At 43.4% G+C, this 14,683-nt stretch overlaps 1 protein-coding gene across 1 annotated transcript in view; it reads right to left on the bottom strand.

Moving 5' to 3' along the window:
• Nucleotides 1-1,415: 1,415 nt before the first annotated feature.
• PDE7A (phosphodiesterase 7A) overlaps nucleotides 1,416-14,683 on the bottom strand; it is a 71,784-nt gene continuing 58,516 nt past the window's right edge. The window contains exons 6-13 of the mRNA XM_066578272.1: nucleotides 13,104-13,199; nucleotides 12,381-12,481; nucleotides 10,621-10,752; nucleotides 9,186-9,277; nucleotides 8,334-8,478; nucleotides 8,156-8,252; nucleotides 5,890-5,970; nucleotides 1,416-3,459 (exon numbers count right to left, since the gene is read on the bottom strand). Coding sequence (XP_066434369.1) covers nucleotides 3,290-3,459; nucleotides 5,890-5,970; nucleotides 8,156-8,252; nucleotides 8,334-8,478; nucleotides 9,186-9,277; nucleotides 10,621-10,752; nucleotides 12,381-12,481; nucleotides 13,104-13,199 — 914 coding nt within the window. The 3' untranslated portion in view covers nucleotides 1,416-3,289. The remainder of the gene's footprint in view (nucleotides 3,460-5,889; nucleotides 5,971-8,155; nucleotides 8,253-8,333; nucleotides 8,479-9,185; nucleotides 9,278-10,620; nucleotides 10,753-12,380; nucleotides 12,482-13,103; nucleotides 13,200-14,683) is intronic.

The following is a 14,683-nucleotide window of genomic DNA, read 5'->3' as shown; positions in this document are numbered from 1 at the left end:
CTTTGATCCACCTAGTTTTACTACAGTCCATACGGCTAGAGCAGTGTCCAGCTCTTGGTTGGTAGATTATATACAGCAATCTGCATCAGTTTACTCAGCCCATTATAGGTTGGAATTTCAGGTCTTGGAGGAGATTGCTCTTGGGGAAGTCAATTTCGACATCCACCATGCATGAGGGCCCTCACAATTGGATAACTTCTTGCTATATCCCCTTTCTTGTGCTGCTGTGGGACGTAAGGGAAGCATTTGATTATTACAGATGTTTTTCATTAGTCTTAACAAGAGCACCAGCTTTCCTCCCTAATTATTTACTGCATTATTAGTGCACTTTCCATGGCCAGAAGGGGTAAGGACTGTTACTCAGTAGTTCAGCATCAGTCTGTAGAGGGAGCTTTCCAGCCTCCGCTGCAATCAGCCCGGGTGTGGTAGGGAGGGGAGAATGCTGCTGGGCAGGTGAGGAGAGAGAATATTGTTGCACACTGGTCTTTGTGCTTCTGTGGAGGTAGTTTGGGCAGCACTAAGGAATGTAGGGCTATTCAAAGGATATAATGTGTTGCACTGTGGGATTTGGGGTTCCTAAGGGGTAGCATGTGAGCTGCGTGGGGGTATTTGGTTTGTGCTGCTGAGATGAAATAGACTCTGCATTAGGGCATTTGTGCACTGGTATAGCACAGGAAACGCCAATAGATAAACCAGATGATACAATAAATCGCTTTCTACGCTACTCTAAAAGTAAGGCAAAAAAAAAAAAAAAAAAAAATCGGTTACAGCGTGCATGATGTACCGCAATTTATCCACCATATGGGTGAAAGGCATAGTGGGGAATATTTACTAGAAGTTAGACAGTGCAAACTAAGCTTTAGGGCTTAGACGACCGTATATCGGCTCGGTTTTCACGCCGAGCCGATATACGGTTTCATCTGCAGGGGGGAAATGGAAGAGCCAGGAGCAGGAACGGAGCTCCCGCCCTCTCTCCGCCCCTTGCCACTATTTGCAATAGAAGGGGACGAGATGGAGGCGGAGCTAAGGATTTCTTTTAGGTCTGAATTCCCCTCCATATTACTTTAATGTAAATTTAGTTTTTTTACTCTTTTTACTCATTAGTTTGTAAATCCCTCCACCCCCTGTTTTTGCAGTAAACAGCAGTGTTCCCCAACTCCAGTCCCCAGGGACCCCAACAGGTCATGTTTTCAGGATTTCCTCAGTATTACACATGTGATGTAATTACCGTCAGCGCCTCAGACATTGCCACAGGTGTCCTTAGAGGATATCCTGACAACATGAGCTGTTGGGTGTCCCTGAGGACTGGAGTTGGATGAGACTTGGGAAACACTGGTCTAGTAAGTTGCTACACTTCCAACACTTAAGAGTCTAAACAGCAGGACATAAATGAATGACATTTGGAGTCCAAAAAACACAAAAACAAAAATTTGTTTTATTTTTATTCATCAAAACTGAACAGCAACAGGCACGTATTAAAATGAGTATGGCAAAGCCGTGTACAAATGGCTTCACGCTTAAGCCGTCTCCCAAAAGAAGAAAGTCTGTTGCAACAAACTGTAAACAGATGATAAACAGTCTTTAACAGCAATACCAAGGAAAATACAAATCAGCTTAAAAAGCACCAGTTTTTCTTTTTATCTAGATAACAGTTGTGCTCACTATACTTAAAACAAACAAAAAAAAAATTACAAAATAATGGAATGTTTAAGTTTAAAATTAGTCCGGCAACTGGTCCTAAAACAACTTCTCGTACAACAGAATCCCACAAAACTAGTTCACTAAGTAAAACAAAGAGAAAATCCAGAGAGGAAATAAGGAAAAACAAACTAAAAAAAAAAAAAAACACGACACGTTTGGTCACTTAGCTTTGTGCATAGATTAAGGCATTTTAGCAATTCGTTACATTTCACTCATCCTTTATCCGGGACAACCAAATAGACTGTGGGGATGGACTAGCTGGCACGTCTGCTTCTGCCGACCTACAACTCCCACTATCTATGCAAGGGCTGCTAAACATCAGGAAATGTGTCGTCCAACAAAGGCCTTAGTGCGCAGCTTCCCAAACCCGCAGTATAGACATGTAACCAACCACATGCACCCACACACCCGCGATTCAGTCATCTCACTCAAACACACAGGCACACTGCAGCAAAAAAAGGCATTTGTACCCTTATCCGAACAAAAAAACAAAAAGAAAAAAAACTAAAAAATTCCCTTCCCCCTTTATTTCAGATTGGCAAATACCCTGAGCTGAATATGGTGTTTACATTAATTCCACCTTTTCCGTGCAGTTCAAGTGTTCAGTAGTGGAAAATAGTAATTTAAAAAAACCCAGCATGCAACGCGTTTCACTGTAGCTTAGCAAAACAAGTAGGACGCAGTCCACCCTGGAGAGGAAAAAAAAAAAACACAAAAAAAAAAAGTAAAGAGTGAGCTGCCAGATCTTCCAACCATTCAAGGATCGGAGCTCGGCAGTACATTAGTGAAAATATTGCAAAACGTGAGAAGTTCCCAAAAGGAAGTAAGTGGCGCTGCGGGGGAGAGGAGGGATTGCAGTCAACATTTGTTCTCTTAAATAACCAAACAAAAACCCCAAAAAGATCCAGTTAGTGGTTCCTTCACAGCCATGCGTCAAGGCAAGGGACAGTCAGTATTTTCAGTGTATTGTAAACAGCATTCCTTGCCGAGGCAGCAGAGCAGTGCGGGCACTTCACATTTCCAAAAACGAGAAGTCAACACAAAAAAAGTGGAAGTTAAAAACTTTAGTCTGGCAAATTCCCACCAGTCGCTGGAAAAAAAAATAAAAATATCTTCCAATTATAATGAGCGAGATTTCCTTTAACAGATTAAAAAGAAAAAAAAAAATCAATAAGTTATGAAATAAAAAAAAAAAAAACTTAAAACCCTCCCAAAAAACCTGTGGCACATGAAAAGCTTCCTGCAGTTTTCAGTCAGTCATTGCTGTGCTTTGCATATTCAAGCTTTCAGAAAAATAAAACCAACTGAGGTATGTGCATATTGCTCTATGTTCAGGCTGTATTTAAAAATCTAATTAAAACCAAAAAAATTTGGAGCATGTTAAAAGGAAAAAAAATTGGAGATAAAATAATGCTGGCATTTTTAAAAAAATGTAACCTTGGCAATCAGGATAAAATTCTCACACCGAGACCTTTTGGGATCACTTGCTAGAGGAAAAAAAAAATACCACCAAAAAGCTGTTAGAATGCAAGCGCCAGGTTCATGGTGTGCCGTCTTCCTGAGGTTGAAAAAACCAACATGTTCTAGGTCAGTCATCAAAGGCAGGGTCGGCCTCTTCACTACTGGACCGTTCCTGCAGCATTCCCTTCCAGCTGGCTTTATTTAGTCCCACGTGGCCCAGCATGGTCTGTGACAGTCTGGTGTTGCTGAAGCGGGCCCATTCCACAAACAACGGCTCCACCAGGTAGGTGATAAACCCTGATGACACAAGGAGAGACGGTGGATTAAATACAGTAGAATTGTGTAGATGCCAGAACTTCTGGTCTCCATCAGCTATACGTAATACATTCAGTGGAGGCAGTAAAATCTAAGTTAGTTAGTTAGCAGCATGGCCACACGGATTACTAATGATCCAAATCGGGAACAGCGGTCCTTGAGCTAAGAACTGCCAACCACCCAGTGATTGGAGTAGTACCCAGCAATTATAGCAGATAGAACCCATAGTGTAAGTCAAAGGGATTCTGTGATCAGCTTCATAAAGTTTGAGTCTTGGAGGCGGGCCGCGCCAGCCTCTCCACACCGGCGGCATGCAGGCTGACAGCTCCCTCCCCTTTTGTCTATAGGGAGAGAGCTGTCAGCCTGCATGATGCAGGCACAGAGAAGCTGGCACGGCCCGCCTCCCAAGACTTGGAGCTCAGCTCAAAGTCAAATTTCACCTACCTGGAGACAGAATCCCTTTACCATTTGGGCGTATGGTCCTAAACCATTGCGTTCTGACTGGTGAAAAGGGAACCCGATCGCCATTATAGAGTCGGGAAGGTATTTTCCCCCAAATGGGCTAATTGGCTTCTGCCTCTTGGGTTTTTGCCTTCCTCTGGACCAACTAGGGGGCGGAAATAGGCTGAACTAGATGGACATTGTCTTTATTCAGCCTAACATACTATGTTACCTATGAGCACCATAAACTAGGTAATGGGGATCAAAGGACAGGTCCAGAGGAGTCTAGGAATGTGCTTTGCATAATTCCCCATGGTCATCTGTGGAAATCAGCACGTGGCAGTGCAGTGGATTTCTCTATGGAAGTGTGTGTACATAGCCTCTGCAGAGATAACTGTGGACACATTTACTATTTACATGCTTTATGCCACAATTACTCTGTTTCTAGGCACTTTTTAAAACTGGTGTGAAAAAGGGGCGCAGCCTTGTGGGGATTGGTATGTGGCCTAAATTACGACAAAAAAATACCCCAGAATGTTGGCATAATTTTCGGAATAAACTAAGCCAATAGGCGGTATAAATGTAGACTGGATAGTCAAGACCCCACCTGCTCCCTCTTAGTGTATGTGTATAGAATTATAAATAAAATATAGAATCACCAAAAATTTTAGTAACAACTTTTTATGTGGGTCATTATGAAAGCAATTTTTTCACAACTTGCTCTGTATGGGTTAAATGTATTACAGTGGCAAAAATAGCCAATATAATTTTGTATATTTCACCTCACAGAAAACAGAATAGAAAGATCGGAAGTCATATGAATCACCAAATGGCACTACTAAAAAGCTCACAGCACCGATTATGGGGGGAAAAAAATAAATGTAAGGAATCTTTGAATGCGATGATAGAAAAAAAAAAAGTTTTGAAAAAACCCCCAAACTTGTATTTTGGTATGAATGTAATTAAATGATTTTAAAATCTGTGGGTCAGTACAATTTATTATTTATAGCACGTGGCGAAGGCCAGAATTGTAGTTTGTTATTCTGGGAAAAAATGTAATTAAAAGTGATCAAATGTTCCCAAAATGTGAAGACTGGAGCTCACCCTGCAAAAAAATAAGCCTTCAGAGCAGTCAGTGGAGAAATAAAAACGTGTTTAGGCTCTTGGAATGCAGTGACACAAAGACAAGTTTTTTTTTTTTTTTAAAGTGCTTTTAGGCTAGTTTCACACGGGTGATCGAGAGATCGCTGTGAGAAAATCGTAGCAAAATCAGCTTTGTTGAGCCAATTTTTGAGCATCAGCAATGCTTTTTATTGTGAAAAATCGTGCATCGCTGCGGTCCGCAAGCCCGAGGCTCCATAGGAAAAACATTGGCTGGGAGATTTAAAAATGTCACTCATGCGATCTTTAAATCTCTCAACATCACATGAGTGAAACCACGGAAAAGCTTGTGCTTCATAATTCTGCATTCTCGCATCGCACAATTTTATCTGCCATGTCAAACTGGCCTTTGTGTACACAAATGGCAAAAAAAGGACAACTTGGTATCAAGCTGAACCACAGAGTAAGGTTATCACATTCTGCATGCTGAGCGCCAGAATTATTATTATTGTTTTAAGGGGGGGGGGTTGGGATAGTTTTCCTCCGTCCCTCCACAAAAAAAAAAAAAACAATTAAAGGTAAAAACAAATGGTTATATGCAATGCATGTTTTGTAAGTGATGCCATAAAAAAAAAAAAAAAAAAAAAAAAAAAAGGTAGGATTCTTTCAAGAAGGTGGCGAAAGGAAAATTTTTTTTTGAAAAAAGCTTGGTCCTTAAGGCCCATCACTAATGAGTTGAGCAAGTCTACTGTCCAAGCAAGCTGGTCACATAACTCTCCAAGCAGCTGTGTTGTCTCTCTCCCCCCCCCCCCCGGTATGTGCAGTTCTTGTGTAATCACACGTTAGATCATGACCATGGCTTATCCTTACCGATCTGGATGTTGGCTATGTTTGATGTGTTCCGATCGCACAGAGGACTAATATCCAGATTACATTTCCTCTCCACATCTCCTAGAAGACAGACATTTGTAAGGCAATTTGTCATTAAATCAGCAACAATGTAACAGAAACTGGGTTCAATGAAAGAGGCTCACAGGAAACACACACACACACACACACACACTTTTAGATAATTGCAGAGCCAACAAGTTATGGATCTGTGATTCGCAATCTGATTTGGATCTTCAATTGACCTAGTGCAAAAATTATGAGGCTCTGTGCTTTGCAATCACGTTTGTACCAGTCTGCCATTCTCATCAAGAGATTAGATACAGTCTTGTCTCATCACTCATTGCTTATACAGCGAATGTAAGCGACTGAACGATTTCTTGTTACAGCAAGCCAGCGATGTGTCTACCTGTCTAAACAGGCCGTGAGAGCAAGCGATAAATCAGCTCGTCTATGAGGGCCCTTAAGCAGAGTGGCTAATTTGCAGTAAATCATTGTATTTCTTCATGTGTCCAATGATTATTAAAGAGGCTAGATAACTGTTTGACAAAATAACAAAACTCCAGTTTATTAAACAGTGTGGAATTTTTACATATAGCCGGTCACTGTTATTCGCGAAATTACTTTCCATAGAGCTTGCTCACTGCTGCAAAAAGATCATCCATGCATCATCAGGAGGGAGTATGGTTCACGCTTTGTGCTAGAGGTGGCTTATGGAATAGCACCACCACTCGGAGGGTAGGAGAGAAGCAGAGAGCCAGTGAGTGAGAGGGACAGTGTATATTGGCCAGGCTTGAAAACCCGGCCGATATACGCACGTCTGAAGCAGCCCTTAGGGCTATTTTCACGGCCGGCTGATACACACCACCCATCTGAGACCTTGGTTTCTAATGCCTCAATTCAGATGGCGTTTTTCCACCCTGTAAAAGCAGCTGGCCAAGATAGCGCATACGGTGCATTCTGGTCGGTCGCTTTTACGTCAGACAGAAAAGATAGTTCTGGAACTATCTTTTCCGGCCAGTGTGCCCACAGTGCCGCCATCACCTCTGATGACAGGGATGGGCTGCAGCAGTGACATGTGGATAGTTGCAGGCTCATCAGTGCAGACCAGCTGGACCACCAGGACAGTATGGGATTTACCCAGTGAGTGCATTTTCTGATTGCAGATTTTTTTATTTTATTGTCTGCACATAACTATGGGATGGTCATCTTGCCTGAGCTGCTCCCTACAGTACCATATAGACTACGTTATGGTCACATTAGGGAAGGTGGCAGGGAACCAGGTCATGTACTTATTTTATACTCACCCAATGAAGTCCGAGCGCCGCATAAAAATCTGTCTTTTCAGATTGCCATGCAGATGTTCTCCCATAGACTTGTATGGAAAAGTGTGTGCATGGCAATCTGAAGACTGTCAAGTTTCCATACAGCCTTCAGAATTCAGCCGGTGACCGTGCAGGATCGGGAGAGCAAAAAAATAAAAAATAAATACTAAAAAAAGGCATCTGGTTCCCTGTCACCTCCCCTAAAGGCGCCATCAATAAGTTTATGGTGCTGCAGGGAGGTGACAGGTTCCCTTTAAACAGAGTTTAGAAAGCATTTACATCAGAAATCATGAGCCTACTGACTTCTAGGCATAATCTGTGATCAGTGCAGAGGTCAATGTGCAGAGAGGGGGAAGAGGTGAGCTGTTACCATGGGCATGTCATCCCTATCACATATGCATTTGCCTCTGCAATTGCATTCATTAATGTTTTTCTTTAGGAAAAAAAAAATAATAATCATTTGTCCAGAAGAAAATCAAAACCAATATAAGTAAATGCCAAGACAAATACGGCCCAAATAATGACAACGCACTGATGCAATGTCATCTGTAATACGCTTGTATCATGGCCGTATACAAATATGCTAATCTAGAACAGGTTGTCAGCCGTTTGCTGGGAATCACAGCTTATTTTTGGGAGGCCTGTCTATCAAAGATCTATTCTGTGGCAGCACCTGTTTACTCCTGTGGGGGCGCTGCAGATGAGTAAAGAAGTATTTCACAGTTCTTATGGAAAGCAAACCTTTCTCTGTAATGAACAGACATGCCGGGTCCTCCAGAGCGAGGGACACTCTTTGTATCCATTTAGCTCATCCCCTCTTTATTGGGCAATAGTAGAGAGCACCTCTATATCCCGAGAAGGAGATCTGAAAATTGGATTTCTAGACGAGATTCAATCCTCTTCAGCTTTAGCCCTCGTCTTACCTTGGTAGAAGAATTCTTCTGTTACTTTCTCACTCCACTGCTTGCTGAGCTCCCAGGTCCGGCATGGGTTACAGATATCAGCACACTTTAAAGCCATCTACGATACAAGTAGAATTAACACGCATCCAATAATTCCTACATGGTTATGTAAAGAGCGGCTTGTGATGTGCGGCAATACCTGCAGGATAAAATGGCGATGCCCAGCATTTTCCAGGTATAAGTCCCCTCGGTCCAGGTGGGTTCTGAACTGCGATAGGTATTCATTCTGTCGACTTATGTCTGTAGCAAGAATAATTGATCCCAACTGGCTTTCCAGGTGTTGCCTAAAACATACGAAAAAAAACAAGACATTCCACACTCATTGATGCTTTAGAGAATTTATTTTTCGCCTTTATGCGCAGTAAGTACAGCTATGATCAGACTGCGACTAATGTTTTAGGTTTGCCACATGGAACCCCAACCCTTCATCGCCCCACAATCGTTAACAGGCTGCGCTGGGTCATCTGGCACACCCAAAACGATGCAAGGCCACTTCATTCTGCTGTGTATGGACCATTGATTAGAAGGCCAAGGCTTCCCCTTATAACTTAGTTTATATACCCATTTACTATACACAAGCATTCACTTAATACAGAGTAATGCAAAATGCTGTTTACTCCACAGACAGAATTCTACAATTGTCCAGTGAGAGTATAGATCCTAAAAAGTGGACTGCCTTACAGCAACTTCTATTCCCCTTACTGGATGTGCCAGGTGCTCCAGTCCGAGTAGCATGATCATGTGCCGCCTAAGTACGTTAAGCACAGTGATTGGCTGCAGCTGTCACATGCTTAGGCGGCACGCAGTCACATTACCTGAAAATGGCCAGAGAGGACTGGAGCACCTGGGACATCAGTAAGGGGAATAGAAGTTACTTTAAGGCAGTCCACTTTTTAGGATATTACCCTCGCACCCCCACACCCCCTCCACTGGAGAACGTCTTTAAAATTGGAGGTTAAACAAACTGAGCATAAACCCATAAGTAACATACCTTTCCTCCAAAGTCATATGTGCAAACAAACCCGATTCTCGCAACAAGCCCACTGCTGACCTCCAGTGGTGGTTTTCTAATACTGAGGTATTCTAAATAGAAGAGCAGAAAAACCAGAAGCAGTTAGTATGGCAGTAAATAAGAGGGTACTTAGGGCTGACCTGGCACTGACCAGAACAGCTCCAGTGCAAGGGAGTTGCCAAGCATAGGCAACAACAAGATATGGCACACACAATCTAATATATACACTTTAATTACTTGACGTTACAGGATGTATACGTACGCCCAGTGGATGCCGCAGGCTCAGAAGCCGAGCCCGTGCCACCCCGCAGCGGAGCCTACTGCTGCAACAGAGTGGGGGTACAGGAGGACAGCACCCCCTGTTCTTAGCCACCTACATACCGCGAGCTATGTAGATTGCAGCATTTAAAAGGTTTCACAGAGGGACGGCACTCATCGGCCCCCCCATGATGTAATCACATTGGGCTGATGGGTAGCCATGGCAACAGGACACCAGATACTGGTCTCCTGGCTTGTCATTGCCTATGATCGCCATTACAAGCGATAAGGCATAGTACAGAAGTCCTGCGATGCCTTATCATAATCAGCACGACTCTTCTTGGCAAGTTGACTTTTTTCCTGATCATTTGCACTGGAAAATTTTGGAACCCAAGCATGGACTCATTAGGAAAAGAAAGTCATCTGAAGCAATTGGCTTTTCATGCCCTACGACCAGTGAAGTCTGTTTTACAAGTGAGACAGTGCTGAGAAGTTCCCTTTAAAAGAACACTAAATGCAAAAAATGCAATATTCTATATTATAGCTCTCCTAGGAATTCTTCCCTTAATCTCTTCCGCTCCATTACCTTATTTTGTCTCATATTACCAAAACGAAGCATAAATTAATGTTATCTATGTTCTACAAGACTGGCCTGGAGTGTGACTGTAAGAGAAGCGACTGCAGCAGGAGCCTCCCTGCTGTCTGTAGGACAAAAAGATTGTCAAGCCTGCTCCACTAACCAAGTCCCATCCCCAATTGTCCCACAGCAGGAAAAATGGGATAGACGTAGGATATTAACCCCTGTGCTCTCTGCAGAATATCTACAAGACTGCTGGATTCTCTGCAGGACTCTGTGCACATTGGTTGCACCTGAAGCCCCTGGCACAGATCTGGCATGAAATGCAGGATGAGAGAGTCATGGCACAGAGGACAATAAATTGCTGAACAGAATGACAGGAGCTGAAGGGACCCCATTATAGTCAGTGGGGTCCATTAGGAGAGTCATAACCGTTTGGTCAGACTGTTCCTCCTTAACGAAACAGTAAAACCGAATCCATAACACAGATGTGCAGATCGCCGAAGCAAAGGCGCATCAGCTAACGTGTTTTAGACGCTCAAATTGCAAGCTTTACCATGGCAGAAATGTGTACTTTACCTTGTATAAAGTTGCTAAGTAGTGGTTTGTTTTTATTAAAAAAGACTGATTCACACCGGGATGGTCCAGATCGTGTGTTGCAGCTGCGATTAAACCCAACAGGACATCCCATGGAGTGAGAGACTTGGCAAGCTGGAAAAGTAGTAAGGACATATTACATACAGCGGCTGGAGGATGAAACATAGAACCAGCAAGAAGCACCAAGTTACCTCCATTCGGCTATTGCCTAGGGAAAGGCATTGCAAGAGGCCTTACATTTGTTGCTAAATTTCCAATAGCCTGGAGTCCCCTAGTATAGCCTCAACCTTAAAAGGGCTTGTACCAACAATTGCTTTTCTGGTTATCGGACAACCCCGCTTCAATAGGATTGCCTACATTAAAACATACTGAAGTATACTTACCCTTCCACGGCCGCCGTGATCCAGCGCTGCAGTCCCGATGACAGATGCCATCACAGGAAATCAGGTGGCAGCTACAGCGTCACGTCCCCAAACTCTTGGCATCATGGCGCTCAGGATGCGAGTGCGGATGCAGTGGTCACAAGTAGCGAGATAACAGCTCATGGCAGCCATGGAGGCTAAAGTTTACTTCAGTTTATTGCTCTAATGCAGGTAATCCTATTGAAGCAGGATTGTCCGTTAACTGGCTAGGGTATAACTATCTGATCAGTGAGGGGTCAACACCGAACATAACTGCCAGCAATAGCCAAGTTCAAGCGTTGAGCCATCTCCGCCAGTCCCACTGATATGGATGGAGCAGCAGCACACAAGCTTAAAAGGCCACTCCATTCAGGGTCCTTCAGCTCACCTGTTTTCACGATCAGTTGATGTTCCGGGTGGTCAAACCTCCACCGATCAGATAGTTACACCCCTATCCATGGGATGGGGGGGGGGGGGGGGGGAAAGCTATTGGCACAACCCCTTTAGGCTACACAGGTCTGTTTTGGTGTCAGCATCTTATGTTCAAGTGAAACACTACCACAGACTGAAGAAAATACACAAGTTCAAGATATTCATTCTTCTGGAGACATGTCAGAAGATAACCGAGTGTAATTTCGCTGCAACCCCACCACCGCCTAAACCAAGGGGTCCCAGTGCTTTGTGGAGATTGAATGAGAGAAGCAGAACCAAAAGGAGTGTGGTCTCTAACAAAGAGTATAAGTAGAAGAAATTAAGATCTATTCATTTTAATTCATAGCCCCTCACAGGTTTGGGAGCTGGCATTCCCACCAATCGATGGATTTGAAAGGCTCCCAAAATCCCACCAATTTCACTAGAGTGATGACCAATCATGTGTGTCAGAACTATTGAGCGAATGCAGGAACAATACGGGTAGCCCGGCGCTGCTCTGCAATGAATGTCAACAGGCAATGGGATAAGATTTATTCAACGTCTCTTTTTATTGTGTCAATTAAAACCAGCAGATACGCATTTTGGGGGTCGGCCCCTTCATCGGTCAAGCTGGATTAGACATAACTCTTGGGGCTGGAGAATAAACCCAAAAACGCTGGTGTTCCCTGGTAGGGTCACAGCGCCTTCTGGTAACACCAGGAGAAGTGGTCTGACAGCTCCGACACCCCATGAAGAGAGGTCAGAAGAGGAAAGTAGAAAAAACTCTGCTTCCTTATGCATTTACAGAGCTCCACATATTCGCATCCTCCCCAATTTCAACCAGATTACAAAGTAACCCATCAACTGAGAAAACTCCTGTAAAACAATCCCCTCCGAACCGCAGCGATATCGCCATCACATTCTCCTTACCTTGGGTTCTTTTAAATAACAGTACATGGCCTGAGTCACATCCGCAGCGTGCACTGCATTGTGATATGGGTTCTGACTGTGGTAGTCTTCTTGAACCATAACTAGGGAGAAAGTGGGAACAGAAAGCTTAGGGTATACTGTTTGTGATGTACCGAGAGGCTACTGTCATTGTACAATTCTCTTAAAGGGGTTGTACCAGGTTTGAAAATTATCCCCCTACCCAAGAGATAACTTCTAGATCAGTGGGTGTGAGGGAGGCAGCGATCACAACTGCCCCGCCACTCCATTGATTTCAGTGGGGGTGCTGGATAGAGTTCGAGAGCTTGACTATTTACAGCAGTCCCACTGAAATGAATGGAGTGGCGGGGCAGATGTGATCGCTGCCGCCCTGACTTTAGGATGCATCAGAGCCTCGTTCTAGGGATTGGTGGGGGTCCCAGACAGACACCCACTGATCTGATTTTGTGGGCAGGAGATAACTTTTGAACATGACACCAAGCTTTTTAATTCATCATCAGAACGGGTCAAATTTCCAGATAAGACACTTAGGATGATTTGGATATAAATAGGGGGAGGGAGGGTGGGGGAGGAGAAACACCACAGTATCTACACATAACTGGTTCCCTATATACAGTCTCCTACTGCATCGCTCAACAAGGTACTGGATAGGCAACGTACAAAGACGGGTTTACCGCATGGTATTCATCACGTTTTCTAACTTACCTAGAAATCTACGCAATTTCACCATGTCCAAGTGGAAGTGATCTATTAGACCATTATGACTCAAGAGGTGAAAGGTTAGGGTAACCAGACTGTTCCCTGAAAGACAATACAATCCTCAGTTACTGTGGGCATCTGCCCCGGGCTCATTTAATGTTCTGCCCACCTCAATGACAAAAGGGTTGCTGGAGGAGTCGGAAGTGAAAAGTTATGTTACTTATTAGCTCATCTTTATTTTCCATATCGAACAGATTCCTTCAGGGACCAATCACAATGGGCCATTTGGATGTGGAAAAAAAATGCAACAAAAACACGCGTTTTTGCCTTGTTTACAGTAAAACCGCAAACGTGGCAAAAAAGATACAAACCGCCTTGTGTGAATGCCCCCTTACTAAAGATATGGGCAAGGAGACCACGGATTGGATTTTTTTTGTCAATTTTTCAAGAAAATAGAAAATGAAGATGAATTGATAAGTAAAACAACTTCTTGAAGCAGCAAGGCTGCCTTCACAACTGTCTTTGGGTTTCTTGCTTGTGGCAAGTACTGAGAAAGCGCAAGACTGATTGAGGCCAATTTCTGCCAATACAGTAGCAGCCATGCTTGTTTCTGGAGGTCAAAGTCAAGAAAAAAAAAATAAACATATCTTCACAATTAACAAGACAAACCAGAAATTACAGAATTAAAAAAAAAAAAAAAAAAATAAATAAAACAGAAACAAGAAAACAAGGTGGTTTCACATCCGTGTCGAAGGTTACATCACAGATCCAGCACAAAAAATACAGGGAAAAAAAGAAAAAAAAGCTGCATGCAGCACTTTTTCTTCTGTCAAACAGCCAGGCAGCTGAGCAGAAAGCAAACGGCCCCATTATAGTCAATAATTATGCTGTTTGGCCAGGGGGGTTCCCCTTTCCTGCTCCCCGAACCCCTCCAACGCAGGTGTGAAACCACCAAAACCGCACATTATTATACCTCCATTTATTAATTATACAGTATTTTCTGAAAGCCGAAATTAGACGCCTGGCATATTATGGTAATGTCACCCGGCACTTTACAATCATCGGCGCCTTCATACAATATTATTACCTTAAAGAACCTTTTTTTTTGGTAAAAGCTACATGACTAAAAGCATGAGCCGCGCAAAACATGCACAAAGCCTACACGTAACACGCATGTATCATGTTCACCACACCTAAATAAGCCGCAAAGCTCCAGGATTTAGTGATCTGGGTGACAAATGTCTTGATTAGATGCAGGCGGCTATAATGGTATACAGTGATCCCTCGCTATATCGCGGTTCAATGATTGCGGCTTCAGTGCAGCGCGGATTTTAGATAGACCGTATATAATTCTGTTTCTGCAGAGTTTTTCCCTGTATTGTGTAATTTTGCGGTACATACAGGAAATACAGTACGCCACTAGCGCTCGCCAACGTAAGATTGTACGTGGCACACTATTGGCTGATGGAATGTGTTCTGTATCCTGGGCGCTGATTGGCTCACTGATCGTAGCATGCTGTTCGTTTGTTGCGTGTAAACTGCTGTCGCTAATAAGCGCACGATTCGTTCACTTTTGCGATTGTTTG

Source organism: Eleutherodactylus coqui, chromosome 9, assembly GCF_035609145.1.
Source record: "Eleutherodactylus coqui strain aEleCoq1 chromosome 9, aEleCoq1.hap1, whole genome shotgun sequence".
In the NCBI taxonomy this organism is placed as follows: domain Eukaryota; kingdom Metazoa; phylum Chordata; class Amphibia; order Anura; family Eleutherodactylidae; genus Eleutherodactylus; species Eleutherodactylus coqui.
The sequence above is the reverse complement of the archived record's forward strand: the minus strand, read 5'-3'. Positions and strand labels throughout refer to the sequence as shown.